This window comes from Lissotriton vulgaris, chromosome 9 (assembly GCF_964263255.1).
Source record: "Lissotriton vulgaris chromosome 9, aLisVul1.2, whole genome shotgun sequence".
NCBI classification, from domain to species: Eukaryota; Metazoa; Chordata; class Amphibia; order Caudata; family Salamandridae; genus Lissotriton; species Lissotriton vulgaris.
This window is the reverse complement of record NC_141697.1, coordinates 388,529,622-388,545,693: the sequence shown is the minus strand read 5'-3', so window position 1 is coordinate 388,545,693 and position 16,072 is coordinate 388,529,622. Positions and strand designations below refer to the sequence as shown.

General features: G+C 45.8%; 1 protein-coding gene across 2 annotated transcripts in view; it reads right to left on the bottom strand.

The window, feature by feature from the left end:
* CCNK (cyclin K) overlaps nucleotides 1–16,072 on the bottom strand; it is a 482,638-nt gene that overhangs the window by 43,219 nt on the left and 423,347 nt on the right. For both annotated transcript variants that reach the window (XM_086937756.1, XM_086937757.1), the window contains one exon: nucleotides 6,729–6,800. In XM_086937756.1, the coding sequence (XP_086793882.1) occupies nucleotides 6,729–6,800 (72 nt within the window). The remainder of the gene's footprint in view (nucleotides 1–6,728; nucleotides 6,801–16,072) is intronic.

Sequence of the window (16,072 nt, the reverse complement as noted above, 5' to 3'; positions counted from 1 at the left end):
GTGCGGACTTGAGGCCGAAAGGCAAAACCTTGAACTGGTAATGTCTGCCTGCTATTTCGAACCGTAGGTACTTCCTGTGCCTTACGAGGATGGGGATATGGTAGTAGGCGTCCTGTAAGTCCAGGGAGACCATCGAGTCTCCTCTTTCCAGTGCTCCCAGGATCTCCTGGATTGTGACCATCCGGAAGGATTGACTCCGCAGGAAAGCGTTGAGCGCCCGGAGGTCTAAGATCGGCCTCCACTTGTCCCCTTTCTGTTGTACTAGGAAGAAGTGGGAATAAAACCCCTTCCCCTTCTGGGATTTTGGGACTCTCTCGATGGCTCCTTTGACCAACATGGCGGATACTTCCTGGAGAAGGAGGTGCAGGTGTTTGTGAGCACGCTTCAGCGGAGGAGTGTTGGGAGGGGTGTTGACCAGTTCGAGGGAATGTCCAAATTGAATTATTTGCAGTACCCACCGATCCGTAGTGATTTTTTGCCAATTTTTGAGGAAGTGGGTCAGTTTTCCCCCAATTCGAAAGGATTGAGACGGTGGTGGGACTGGCTGGAGTAAGTGGTCACTGGCGGCCGCCAGCGCCCTTCTTGGCGGATTTGCCTCTGAAGGACGACCTCCCATAGGACGACTGACGGGACTGTTGTTTATGCTGGGGCTGGTTCCTGTTGCTGTAGGAATAGGACGAACGATTTTGGTAGGAACCCCTGTAGGAGTACTGACCTCTTGATCGTCCCCCGCGAAAGGATTGGTTCCGGGACTGGAGGGAGCCCAGAGCCCTCGCCGTATCGGTGTCTTTCTTGATGGCCTGGAGCGCTTCGTCTATTTTCTCTCCAAAGAGGAATTGACCATCGAACGGCATGTCCAGCACCTTAGATTGGACCTCCTGCCGAAAGGACGTTGCTTTGAGCCAGCCTTGGCGGCGGAGCACGGCAGCCCCGGCCAACTGGCGGAATCCCGTCATGGCTGCGTCGATGGCGCAGTCGATTATTTCTGCCGCGGAGTTTTGTCCTTCCGCTAGAAGAGCTTTCACCTCGTCCTGGACCGCGGCTGGCAGACTTTGTAGATAAGGAGCAATGTCTTCCCATAGCTGGCGGTTGTAGCGGCCAAGGAGGGCGATGGAATTCGCTACCTTGATGGTCATGGCGGACGTGGTAGAGAACCGTTTGCCTATGGTGTCCAGCTTCCGTCCTTCCTTGTCAGGGGGCGCGGACAGCGGCGAGGAAGGGTTGCGGGATTGTTTTTGGGCCGCCTGGGTCACAACCGAGTCTGGTCTGGGGTGGCCGGTCAGGCAGGCAGGTGCGGTGTTCGGGGCCTTATATTTCTTGTCTAGGCGCGGAACCACCGCAGGTACCGAAGCAGGCGTGAGCATCAGCTTCTTGCCCTGTTCCCATAGAAAGTCTATAAGTGGAATAGACTTGGCCAATTTCTGGCTGTGTTCCTTGAAATCATGGAGGAAGCATTCCGTTTCCGCGGATTCCACTGCCATGTGAAACCTCTTTGCCGCCCTGTCCACCAGTTTGTGAAAACCTCCCAGGTCCGCCGCCTCAGAGTGGCGCGGTCGCGGGGATGCCGGGGTAGACGAATGGTGTGATGACGCAGCATCGGCATCGTCGTCTCTGGGGTCCGAGGCGGCGTCCTGCACCTCGCCTTCCTCTAAGTCCGTCTCCTCTTCCTCGCTTTCGGACGACTCCTCCGCCTGAGTTTGTGGCCGAGCGCGAGGTTGGGGTTGGTTCCGAGGACGGGCCTGGGGAGCGGAAGGGTGCGAGGCCGATGGGTGCGCCTGGGTGACCGGCACGTGGGTGCCGCTGTCGGCGTCCGGGAACCGTTGTTTATAGTCCTGCACCAGGGATTTCAAATCGTTGACCAGAGATAGTGGCAAACAGATCATCGGGGTGCGCACCGTGTCGACGTTCAGGGAGCGCCCCTGTTCGTCCCGGATGTCGTGGACGTCCTGGTGTTCCTCGTGATCCTCCTGTTCTTCGTCTGACTCCCCACTCTGGAGTGTCTCCTGTTCTTGCTCGGGTGCCAACTCCACCGTTGGGTGAACCGAGGGCGTTTGAATCGAGTGAATAGAGGCTTCGACCAATCTCGATTCCTTCCAAGATGGCGCCGGGTTGTCTTCCGACGACGTGCGTGAAGATGGCGCGCCCGCCGTGTGTGTTGGAGACTTGGGTGCGTCCGTTAGTGTCGATGGCACCAAATTTTGCGGGGATAAGAGTTTCGCCGGCTTACTGGTGGTAGGGCCTTGGACTTGAGATATCGTTGTCGAAGGCGTGCCTTTTGAACTTGACCTCGACCGTTTAGGTGACGATCCTTCGGTATGAGATGTTTTGGGCGAAGGCGTACCTGTAGATTTAGACCTCTTAGGTGACGAAGACTTTGTATTCGTACTGGATTTTGTACTGGATGAAGGTTTCAGAGGAATGGTCGAGGAGACCGGAGCGCCTGAGGACGCAGTGGTGGACGTCGTGGCCGTCGCGGAGGGCGATGAGGCCAGAGTGGTCGACACAGTGGTCGTGACCGAGGTGGTCCGCTTAGTAGATGGAGCGGGCTTCTTGAACCTCAGGCCATCCTTAACAGACACGGAGGAGGTGGTGGAACGTGCCTCCGAAGGTTTCCTGTGCGCCTTCTTAGGAGGAGTGTCTGTCTCTCCAGGGGACTGCACCCTGGGTCTCTTCTTGGAGACTTTGGAGGTCGCGGAGACACTACCCTCGGAAGATTCCAGAGTGTCTCGGACCTTAAGCCTGTCGAGCCATTCGCGGAGGCGAGTTTCCCTTTCCTTAACAGTCTTCTTTGGGAAGGCTCTACACACCCTACACTTGTCAGTGACGTGGTCAGGGTACAGGCAATATAAGCACAGGTCGTGCTTGTCCTCCGCTTGAATCCGTTGCTTGCCGCAGGAGGAACAGGCCCTCAGAAGGGCTTTCTTCTGCGAGTCCGCCATGGACGAAGCTTTCTTATCAGATTCCGACATGTAGTCGAAGATAGGATATATAACCTTTCCGTTACAAGTGTACTTCTGCGAAGTTTGAGACTTCGAAGCCAGGAAAACCTGAAGAGCTCAGGTTGGAGACTCCCTAGCACAACGTGCGGTAGAAAATCTGAGGGACTGAGGCTCCTCCCGGGAAGGTTCTAGAGGGAGGTCGGAGCTGATTGGCTAACGATGAGAGTTCGGTCCTTTTTACATAAGGACGTGGAAAGGCCCCAAAAGGGGCGGCCCTTCGGCCTATACTCTCTATGTATGTCCTTAGGACATTACTTTTTTATGTACCGGAGGCTCCCGTCTCGGCGACGGGGAATGATTCAGGCATGTGAATCTATGAAAGACACCCAAATACTGGATAATGGCATTGCCTTGCTATGCCTGCATTATTACCTCAGTGCAAGTCATCATTGCTAGGCGACAGCAAACACCCTATGGGGAGGGATGTTTTACACTCTAACATAGGGCAACAATATTGCATGTTCAATACTTTAGGTCAGGCTGCTGATTTTCATTCATAAGATTTTTTGTCCATCTCAAATTGCTTGTTTCCTATTTCCGATGCTTTCCTTCCTCTTCTTGTGTTGGTAACTTTCCTGCAACACAGCCTATTTGCAATCCTTATGAATTCATGAATTGTAGTTTTAAGCATGAGGCACATGCTAGGGTGCAGGTACTTCATCCCCTGACGAAATCTGTTCTGCCTGGTGTGTAGACTGGTTGCGAGCACCCCGCAAAGAAAAGCACTTCTGACTGGATCAATGTTACGCTATGAAAATGGGCTATATTTTTGCCCGTGATAATGTTAGCACAATCTGTTTCGATTTGAAAATCATAGTTTTAATAGTTCTGATTATCAAACAGTTCATATGGATCACTTTCTTGTGTGATGTTAAAGCACAGACTAGACACTGCACTTACTGAGATAATTGTTTTGGTGCATTATACCGTGTCAGATTTTCTAACTCATACCACCTTCTACAATAACCCTTGACTATTCGACCTGGCTACTTAAGTACCCAAGAAGTGTCAAGTGCACAAGGAGAGTAGCAAATAAAATAAAGACTATTGTTCAATTGAATTGCAAAATTGTTGCCCGGGAAAACAATGGAAAGAGTACTGATACAGAAACTGTCAAGCAAATATATATGAGAACCACATGAAAAGGTCTTTGTGGTGCTATCCCTCACATTCTAAAACAATATCAGACAAACAAAAGCTAGACCGGCGATAATAAACATGAGAACCAAAAGCTACATCACAGGACATAGGCCCTTGATACCGGCAAAGTTCAGAATCCAACCTGAAAACTCAGTCACATTTTTTGGGTTTAAGCAGCATTCAAAAAGAGAGGGCTAATACTAAGCTTACTTATTTTTTGTCAAGCATAGAAACTCATGCTGCTTTAAAGCCACTTGCTAGCAGTTGCCTCACAGTCAGAGGCAAGACTTCCCAAGAAGAAAATTGACTTAAGTCACATTTGGGTCTAATATGGTTTAGGGATAGGTTACCAAATACAATTTTGTTGGGAGCCACGATTTTGGGGGGGCTAAGGGCATATTAAATAGGAATGTTGCAAAGCTAGATATCTGTGCCTCAAATGTTTAAGAGCCTCAGTAAAGTACGAAAGAACAAATAATAGAGATCAGTGGTTTTCTTATTGGGCACTTTAGTCAACCAGCCCATCCACATAACCCTCCGAGATCTCTCAAATGAATGAATGTCCGAAGTTTTTTATGAACTAAGAGAAGGTTGGTGTCCACTTGGACAGTTAACACACAATGCCCAGCCAGCATCATTAGGAATGTTTAAATGGCCCTCCATTACATTATACTTGGTCAGCTAGAAGAAATAATTCTACTTCACTGAACAAGTACACTGATCTATATCTACACATTCACACAGCCTCAGCGTCAGTATGCCTTCAATATTTATCCTTTAATGTTAAACAGAAGAAAATGTTCTATAAAAGTGGCAAATATACATAGTGTTCTCCATGAACGTCTGTAGGTTGACAGTTATCACAACACATTAGTTCAATACCAGGAATAGAAACACCGTTTTGATCTAATAATGAATAAAAAAAACAACCATTCTTTTCTTCCACAGGAATGTGCTACACTAGATATTAGAGTTCAGCAATAAACATGGCATATATATCCTGCCTTGGCAACCAGCGCCACCTAGCAATGTTCACGTGAAGTATTACCCTTTCATTGAGAAGCAGATTACATACCTGCTTCAGGATCATAGTCATGCGGTAGCTGGATAGATCGCAAAGGGCCCATGTAGTTAACTCTTGTGTCGGTTACTGTCGAAATACTACAGAACCAGATCGAGAAGACAGAGCCTTTTAATCTAATCATTTTTATCAGAATATTTTTTACCCCTGGGCCACAGATTACTGCAAGTTATGGGAAAATTCCTCTTTTAGCACTATATGGGTCCCTTGAAGTAACATGTTTCCACAAATTAACAATTGCACTGATGTTGCAGAAAAACAAGGTCAATTCAAATAAAGCTGGTGTTTTAACTTTAGTTCCTCAACCACTATGCTGCATTTTCTCAATTAACAAGACAGTTGCGTCAAGAGAAACGTTTGGCTCAATTCCTGCAACTTCTGTAGCAAAAAATACAATCTTTTCATTGGTGATTATGCAAAACATGAAAAGTGAATTAATCCAAACCGAAGTGAAAGGAATTTTTTGGTCCACAAAATTAAATGTTTTTAACTGACCAAACGACAGAATTCTAGATTTCAATGTGTTTTTTAACCCAGAACTAAACTTAATTCAATAGAGAATGCGAAAAACTGACTATCAAGAATAGAAATGAATTCGCAAAATCTTCCCTGTGATACAATGGATTAAAATATTGCGGGTTGTTGGCTAATGGTTATAGTAGATGTACGCACTACATACGCAGGCCCCAAAAATAGACATGGAATCCTAGTACTGCGTTAAGAAAGGAGGGCACACCACAAAGGAGTGCACTGGAACAGTAGCTATATACTGAAAATAAGGTTTGTTGCTCATTTTGCAACATTGACTACACCTGTACTTCAGGGTGCGAGCACCAAAACAACCTTTTAAATACATTGAGCTTTCCTACCTCCCTCCTTTTCCTTCACGGGAAAGAGCATGTTGATGCTAAGGATGAGAAAGAATTCATGAGACTGATGTGGTGAGGGTGAGAGAGCACTTATGCAGTTCCGTATCTTTCTAGATGCACGTTTGGGAAATTATGCAGTGCCAGTTATGAATATGGACCAATTGGACAACTTGTATCAGTATTATCAATAAACATAAGTGTAGCGGTAGTTTCAAATGTGAAAACCATTCCTACGGCAGATAATTGTATTACACCGACATAACATTACTGGTTACAATGCTCCTTTTCCATTGATATCAAATACAATGAACTGCAGATTAGTTAAACATACCAGTAACAGTCTTTCGCCACAGCAATTTACACAAAAAACGAGATTCTGCAGCTATGTGTACTAGCACTGGCTGATGCTTGGGATTTTAAAAAAAAATGTCTGTAGATTTTGTGCAGAGGTTCATTTGTGGTAGGCGTGTTGATTGACTTTACAGCCCCCTTGCGGTATCATGATATCTAATTTAATACCATTGAAAACTCCAAAACTACTTTGCACTATGTTCACTTATAGCACTATATTTGTAATAGAAAATTGGCATATAACAGTTAAACTAAATACCAAATCATCACAACTGTAATAATTCTCACCTGATTGAGAATGCATAGGCAATATCTGTTGATGAGTTGACTCAATTTTTGGAATTTTAGTTGGTGGTTGTTCTGAAAAAAAGCAATGAATATATATATGTAAACCGTTTTTTTTTCATAAAGGAAAAGTGTACTTATTAGGTTAGTTGTCCATTATGAGAATTTTTATTAAATTCATGCCTACGTGTGGATCATGTAACACTTAAATCTTATATAAATGATTATCCAACGGAAAAAAAAACAGAGCCACAGAAACTATTATAATGACCAAAAACACCCAGCATAGGACTTTCCTGAAGTGTCTTATTTTTTTTATCCGCAAAAGGTAAATGAAAATGGGCCACCAGACAGCATAGCTTTACAGAGCAAACGTGCACTGTTAACTCAAGTCTCCATGCAGACCCAGATATCCATGGGGCCAACTTTAGCAGGAGCTATCAAGGCCTGAGGATTTATCGGATTCAAAAACAAGGTTTCCATTTCAGAGAATGCTGGGGATGATGGCGGCTGTCTAAGGAATCGGCGCTGCACTGGGAGAGGTGTCCAGCTTGCAGAACTGATCCTGCCATATGGAAATTGCCCTCCTCCCACACAAATATTTATGGTGCTCCTGGCATTTTATTGGGAGTCTTTGCTGAAGTTTTCAGGTGGGCTTAATAACCTTGTTAACCACCCATAGCACTGCTATCTGTCAGTTAAGATTTCCGAGACTGCAGGAGGTGTGTAAACGTTTCTCTAAAATCACTACCTTAATGGCATCCATGTTCAGAGGGCGGGCTGTCAAGCTGCGGTGCTCTGGCAGGACTGCAATCAAGCAGGACTTTCTGGGGCACTCACAAGCATGGCCTAGGGCTAATGCGGACGTGCCCTGCAGGTTGTCTAATCTCCTCAGCTTCAGTTGACCAGACCAGCTCAATGGAAACTGTTGTAGCTCTTGTCACGCTGCCTCCTGTCAAAAAGCAGACACAGCCAGACAAGGATTTGGCATGTTGCAGACAGACCGGACCAGGTAGTCCAGGCAGTACAGCAGAACCGGACCATTCCTGTGGCATTTTGGTAGCTTCAAGAGACACACCCAGCAGGGAGGTAATATTAAGATCTCTAATATGCCGCAGAGTGACGTTAGTGTAAGAGACTTGTTTTCTAATCTCCAAAGCAACGATCGTGTGGATGGCAAGGTGCTATTAGCCGATGCAGCGCCTGTGAGACTTTTAATGCATTTAAGCCACCAAATAATACTGCATTTCTCTCTGGACAGTCAAATCTAGGATCTGAAGTGGATACAAATCCTTTATACGAGTCTAAAAATAGTAGCAGCACTCTTATTAACAAATCGGCTAGAACTTCCAGGTCTTGAAAACTCCTATTGAGCTTGGACAATGGGCTTGCCACAGGAGATGTGGGGACTACTGAGATAAACACAGTGGCTACTATCCTGGCGACAGTAGTTAGCAGATTAACAGACAGGATTGAGGGTGGGAAAAGGGCACAATGCGAAGGCTTCATAAGATGACAAAACTCAAAAGGGCCGCAATCTGATCAGACGAAGAAAAATAACCACGAATATCAAGCACAACATTTTCCTATGGGATCTTTCTGCCAACAATTTAACCAACACCACAGTTCTTCAACATGTACAACAACTTCAAAACTTTAAGACTAATGACATGACACGAAGATCCCACTCTTTCCTTAACCCCTTCGCTGCGGCGGCAATTCCGCCGCAGCGCTAGGGGGGGGCCCGAGCGGCGCTCGCATGCTCGTGACGGAGCCGCTCCGTCACGAGCCGCGGTTGCGCTGTGCTCATGACGGAGCGGTTCCGTCATGGCCCCGACCGCTTATTAGAACGCGCCGCGCAGGCGTGGCGGCAGGGCTAAGACGGAACCGCTCCGTCATGAGCACAGCGCAACCGCGGCTCATGACGGAGCGGCTCCGTCATGAGCATACAAGGGGTTAATATGTAGGCTTCTCTGCTTGAATAAGGAAGAATATCAAAAAGACTTAGCTGCACTTAAAAACGTCCCATCGTAAGACAAAGATAGCAATCTGCAAAATATCTAAAGAACTGTTCATGATGGATTCTGGAGTGTCAAAGGATAAACAGCATATTTCATATTTGCAGGACAAGGCACAGCTAATGGAACAACAAACTCAAGAACAGGGTTTCAAATAATCTCTATTGGAAAATGGAGGATTTAGCTAATTTAATGTGCACAAATAATTTGCGCACCACTGGCATTCCTAAAGGCATGAAAGGTGACAAACCTCTGGCGTTCATAGTTCACTAGATTCAACAAGATTTTCCAAGTCTTGGCAAATGGAACATCAACAGCAAATGTAGAGGGGGAAGGTGATTCATTCCCTAGAGCTACCTAGATCAACGTAGACAACTTTACCTTTAGGCAATTTCTTGCTCAAACTGATCGTCTTAATAAACGACACAGTCTGTGACTTGTCCTTTTTCTGCCACGTTTTTCACCAAGCTACAGTGAACCAATAATGGCAACTTTGCAACATCACTTTTCAGGATGCTAGTGTGCGTCAAGCTTCCTGCAGGTACCGGTCATGCAATTTCTTCTTTTTTTTTTAAAGTCTGCACATATATTTACACTACTAAGACTCAAGTCCAAGTTCATCTAAATAAGTGGACCAGGAGCACTTTATCTGATGACGTCTGAATTCTGCCAATTTATGCATTAACCAGTCATGTTTTAACCATTTTTTCATTTTTCTTCTTTTCATCAGGAGACAATATGAGGAAGGCATTCTGTACAACATAAGCAGTATTCCAGGACAGATATATGTGTAACTCAAGTATTAGCACCACATGTTTCCATAACTTTGTTCCCTCGTATTTTATCTGACTATACCCCTGCGGCCTTATTTGTCTCACACAATGTTTAAATGTTCAAGGCAACTGGCATAGATGGACTTTTGATAGCTCTCTACTTCCAAACCCCCATTACTTCAAACACATGGCTTATATTTAGTGGCCTTTTTTTTTTTAAACCAGCGGGATCTGCTTCCCCGCTTTTGTATTTCATACTATAAAGTCTAAACTGGAACTTCAGAAGCTAGTCTGGGAAAAAAAAAAGAGGTTGAACAATCACATAATATCCATCTCAAATGCTTTGAGAACAACAAGGATATGGGCCAGGTCTTAGCTTTGCAAATTTGGGGAAAAGAAAGCAAGAGTTGGATTAACTCAATTATAGATCCTTGTGGCCAAAAAGAAACGGGCTCAACAAGCATTAGCAGACTGTTCTCTCATACTACACCAATGTGTGAGGGGAGGAAGACATCAATAGTGCTACATATCAGGGTATTCAGGCATCTACTACTATAGATACAATAATAGTGCTAAATTATAAGTCACTGATTAACAAGACCAAGGACATTACATAAAGAATAAAGATGATTCCATTACCCAACTTTCTATAGCTTTTTAGAGCAATATCTTTTTACTTCTCGTATTCCTGTTTTCATCATGTAAAAGGCTTATGGAACAAGTTTATATGGCAGCACAATCATCCACCCAAGCACTTAATTTCCTACAACTTCTATTAGATAAAGGTGGCTGGGTATAGGAAGCTGGCTTTTTATGCATTGTACCAAAACGAGGTATTACTGGCCTACCAGGCGTAAATTGATACTCCCAAATGCTCTTTTGTGGTAGTGTGGGTGAGCAGTTATGGCTCCTCAGAAGATAGTGTTGAGCATTTGTTGTACACAAAGAGTAAATAAATGAGAAACACTAAAGAACAAACTCGAGACCAATTCAGAAAAATAACAGGTATATATATATATATATATATATATATACAAAAAGAACTTGGTAATTGGGTAAATACCTTTTGAGGTATCGATTTTTACAGGTAAGTAAAATTGTGACACAGATGTTTTTATACGCAGTAAGGCTTTCCTATGGAGAGAAAAACATATACTGCATACAGGTACTTGCAATCGTGTTTCATGGGTCCCCTTTAAAAACTTAAGGTGCTACGGGGCCAAGGACCAAAGTATCACTGGCAGTTTGGGTTTACGTGCCCTGGAGAACCCAGGTGCAAGACGGGTTGGTAGCCTTGCACGTTACACCATAGGCAAAGAGGGGGGCCACCTAAAAACAGGCTGCAGAGGGGGACTTGGGGACAGGTGTGGGTGATCCCAATCAGCAATCAGGCATGGGCGTCCGCAGGGGGGGGGCAAGGAGGGGCGCTTGCCCGCCCCCCCTGGAGCGCCCCTCCCTGCCAGGGCCGGCTCTAGGGTGGTGGTGCCCTGGGGGCGCCGTGTTTACAACTTAATTATGATTTTAAAAGCACCTGCTGCAAGTTCCTTTCCTCCTGCAATTACAGGGCCTCACAAAAATGTCAAGATAACTCCTGTGATTAATGTTCGTCCTGGCCAGAGATCAGAGTTTTGTGTAGTTGAGGTTTTTGACGTATGTAAAGGCAGTACAGAGGGTTAATATACCTACTGCAAAGAACGTGTACCAAGTAGATTACAGAGTGCATTTAATGTAAAAAGATCTTCAGAAGGTTACTGCTTTTAAAAGAGCCATCCTTTTGTTACTTGCAATTTAGAACTTAAAGTCCTAATATAGAATAGTGAGGTATTAACTTTCATCATAGAAGTGCATACACTTCTATGTGGCACTGTGGCACTCCCTCCAAGCCACAGACCTTCCTTCCATCTGCCCTACCTGCTCTGCGCCTCTTAAACCTCACCTGCGCACCATAGCCACTCAGGAATTCAAAATGCTCCTGCTAAACTGCCGCTCGCTGCCCAAACACAGCACAGAAATGGCCATATTGATAGAAGAGCACACTCCGGACCTGCTTTTCCTTACGGAAACCTGGCTCACCAGCGAATCCAACCCAGCGATAGTCGAGTCCCTCCCCACCGGCTATCAAATAACGCGGCAAGACGGGCCAAAAGGGAGAGGAGGAGGCCTTGCTATCATTTTTAAAGAGCAATACCTCTGTCGCCTCTCCCCGGAGTCCATCGCGGACTGTGAGCTTGGGCTTTAACATCAACCTTTCACCCAACATCTGCTTTTCAGGCACTCATTTATCGTCCGCCCGGCCTTCCGAAGCAATTCCTCCTATCCCTTCCATCGAATGCAGCTAGTAGAGTTAGCGCCTCTTCTAGTTACACCGTGTTAGGTGATTTGAACCTACACTTCGATTCCCCCTCTGATCATGCAGCTGCTATCCTACTTGACGACTTAGCAGCTCTACAATTAACTCAACGCGTCCCCTCTCCCACCCACGAAAAAGGTCATTTATTAGACCCAATTTTCTCTAACTGCTCTGAAATCACAGTGGACCCAGGCATCACCCTACCATGGACGGACCATTTTTTAATCCCCTTTAAATGGACCACACTTAAACCCTCTCCTCCGGTTCCCACCACCAAACTCAGGCGGGCCTGGGCGCGCCTTGAGGTGGATAAGTGGTGCACAAAACTGGCCAGCTCACAACCAGAAATCCAGGATGATCCCGCCTCAGCAAATCAGGCATACACCAACTGGATCTCCCAAACCCTTGACTGTACGCTCCCAATGAGCAAAACTGTACTGAAGCGGCCTCAGAAAAGCGCCCCGTGGTACAACACCCAATCCCTCAGAGAAAAAAAACGCCTCTGTAGAAGAGCGGAAAGACGCTGGCGTTTAGACCGATCAGAAGAGAACAAAAATCAGTACAGTGCAACCTTAAACGAGTACAAATCCCAAATAAAAACAGCACAATCGACCTTCTTCGCCGAAAAGATCCTGAACGCTAGATCAAAACCTAAAGAGATCTTTCAAATCATTAAAAAACTAACTAATCCATCCCCAACAGCCCATGGTCGAGAAATCGGTCACCCAGTGTGACGACATCGCCGAATTCTTCTACCAGAAAATAAACAAAATCTATTCAACTTTCTCTTCTTCAAACACCGACCCGCCCACTCAACCTAATAACCCCTCCAGCCCACCGCCTCCCCCCACCCCCTACAAGTTAACTCACTTCCCCCCGCTAGACCTCTCCACTTTAGAATCACTAGCCCGCAGTGTCAAGTCAGGCTCCCCGTCCGACCCTGCCCCTCCGGACATCCTAATGGCAGCAGCCCACACTACCCTGCCTGTCATCAGAGAGGTTCTAAACTGTTCCATCTCCTCTGGCACTGTCCCACCCGAGTGGAAACGGGCCATAATCAGGTCTCTGATCAAAAAACCCAATCTGGACCCGTCTGATCTGGCGAACTATCGCCCCATTTCTCTTCTCCCTTGGCTGAGCAAGGTATTGGAGAAATATGTAAACCAACAGCTGGCGTCCTATCTTGAGGACCACCATATATTGGATCCCACCCAGACAGGTTTCAGACCCAAGCACGGGACAGAAACAGCTCTCCTCATGGTCGTAGAGGAAGCGCGAAAAATCTTGGATCAAGGAGGATCAGTGGCAGTGATCCTCCTTGATCTAAGCGCGGCTTTCGACACTGTGTGTCATGACACCTTACTCAACCGCCTGTTTAGTGTGGGGATTGTGGATGGAGCCTGGGCCTGGTTTGAATCCTTTTTGGGGAACAGGTCTTTCAGGGTTTTTGACGGTGATTCAGTTTCCTCCAGTAGACCACTAAATTGTGGAGTTCCTCAGGGCTCCTCTCTGAGCCCAGCCTTGTTCAACCTATACATGAGACCACTGGCCAGCGTCGTCCGCCCTTTTGGAGTTAACATCATCTCATATGCGGATGACACACAGCTGGTGGTCTCACTGGCGCAAGAGTCATCCCGGCCTGTGTCAGGTGGGCTCAGAGAATGCCTAGAGGAAGTGAGGAGCTGGATGACGGCATCAGCCCTGAAACTAAACGGAGACAAAACAGAGCTAATGCTCCTAGGACCCTCAGAACCGGCTCTCCCCCCTTCCTTGTGGCCCTCCAGCCTAGGACCGCCGCCAACCCCAAAAAATGCAATTAAAAGTCTTGGAGTGTGGCTGGACAGCTCCCTCTCCTTCAATACCCAAGCCACTAAACTTTCAGCTACATGCTTTTCCATTCTGAGGGTATTAAACAAAATCTTCCCCATCCTCCCCCTTGAAGCCAAACAGGCAGCCATTCAAGGACTCATCCACTCCCGGCTTGATTTTAACAATGCCCTCTACCTGGGTGCACCTGAATACACCCTTCGTAGGCTGCAAACTGTTCAGAACAGCGCTGCTCGCCTTTTACTTAAAATCCCCCACAGATACTCAGTCAGGACCAGCTTAATAGGCCTCCACCGGCTACCGATCCGACAGAGGGTTCTGTTCAAGGCGCTATGCATAGCCCACTAAGCCTTCTGGAACATGGGTCCTACCATCACCCGTAACCTTATCTGTCAATATTTCCCGAAGCGGAATCTCCGTTCTAGCCAGACCCTTTTGGCAGTCGTCCCAAGAATAAAGAGATCCAGAACAGGCGGTAGAACGTTCATGTACAACGCAGCTAAGGCCTGGAATGCTCTACCATTTCATCTTAGAGCCACCCAGAACCTTAATTTATTCCGTAAACAACTGAAAACTCATCTCTTCACATCTGTGTGCTAACTTACTCCTCTGTCCCCTTCATGTGCACTGTAGGTTTATGATCTCCCCAGCGCTTGGACGCCCACGGGCAACAACTGCGCTCTACAAATCCCCAAGTTTACACTCTGCTAAGTATAGAACATTGATTAATATTGCAAAATGGGTTAATTTGGGTAGAAATTGATTCTTAATATTAAAGAAAACTCCCAACTATGCGGTTTCTTTTTCGACTCTGAGTTTGTGCTTCTCGACACCAAGCACTCCTAAACTATACTGCCTACCAGTATGGATGACATATGACTCCTACACTTTTAGTCCTTTGGCTTATGTAACATTTCCTATACACTGATTTACATTGATTACATATGATTGATTGACTCTGTAATGTGAGTGTGATGCAAAGTGCTCTGACATACTTTAATGGTATGAGTAGCGCTATATAATGAATTCAATTCTATGAGAGAGAATGGGTATGGAGACTTGGTCACTGCTAAACGGTGCTAGTAAGAGAATCTGTGGTGGAGGTGGTCATTGGGGGCGCCAGCTAACATTGTCGCACTGGGTACCACCCACGCTAAAGACAGCCCTGCCACTATGCATTACACATGGTGCTCCAGCCACTGTTCCTCTCGAACTCACACTCTCTGTTCTAGTTTGAAGCTTGTCTGCGGCCCAGGGCTCAGTAGGACAAGACCCGGGCTTCATTTTCCTGCACCGTCCCTTTGGCACTCTCTTCTAGGTGAACTCCTGTGCATCTCATCGCACGTCACATCTAGACAACACCTGGAGACTCTGCTCTTATCTAGATCCTTCTGAGTACCCTCTGCACCCCCCTCTATCTTATAATTTAGTCAGAAGCACCAGGAGACCTCAGACTTTATAGCGCGCTCTGACACAATAACAAGATTGAGGCAAAGTCTTTTCAAATAATTATTGGATTATAGTGATGGACTGTCTAGAACAGTTGATGTTAAGTAAATTACTAAGCAGAAAGAATAGTCACATTTGAATAAAAGAGTATATTTTAAAGTAGGCACCGCTCTGACATAAAATGGTGGACATCAATGGATGATTTTTGATTTAATAAGTTGTATTTATCAAGAAAGATAACACAAATAGAAAACTAATGGAAATGAAGTGTTAGACATACATCCGTACAGAGGGGGATATCCAGATGGGCTAGAAAGCATGGATGCTAAGAGGAGAGGGGCTGAGTCCATGTGTAGTCACCACTGTAGTCCAGAGCAGGGAGGAGGCGCAAGAGCAGGCATATATAATAAAGATGTATCCATGAGTAGAAATTATCATACAGCGCTTCGGAGTCTTACACATTGAGGGTTAGAGCAACTCGTTCTGGGCACTTGCCCGCACTACCGCAACATTAATGATTTCTCATGCAAATCAGGGATGTGCCCTTTAAAAAAAATATGTTGGTCACTTAACATTTTCTTCCGCTTATTGGTATAGATAGGCAAACAGCATAAAGCTTACATCCATGTGACTGATAGGCAGGGCCACTGGAATTATGCAATTGTGTGGCGATTTTCTCATAATTGTGTTTTTGCTGCATTTGTTGCATAATCCAACATATGCCGTATAATCTGCAGAGTTTAAGAAAAAAATTGTCTCTAGCTCAAACTGTTCAAAAGTTAGTAAAAACGCAGCAACACATGTTGCGGGGCAGTTGAAAGTCCTTTGCAAAGGTTGACTGATAACTTTCTGTAGCTTGATGCTATATTTGGATGTTTAACTAGTACTAATGAGGTGCAACTAATGCCCAAACAGTGTTAACAAGTTTAA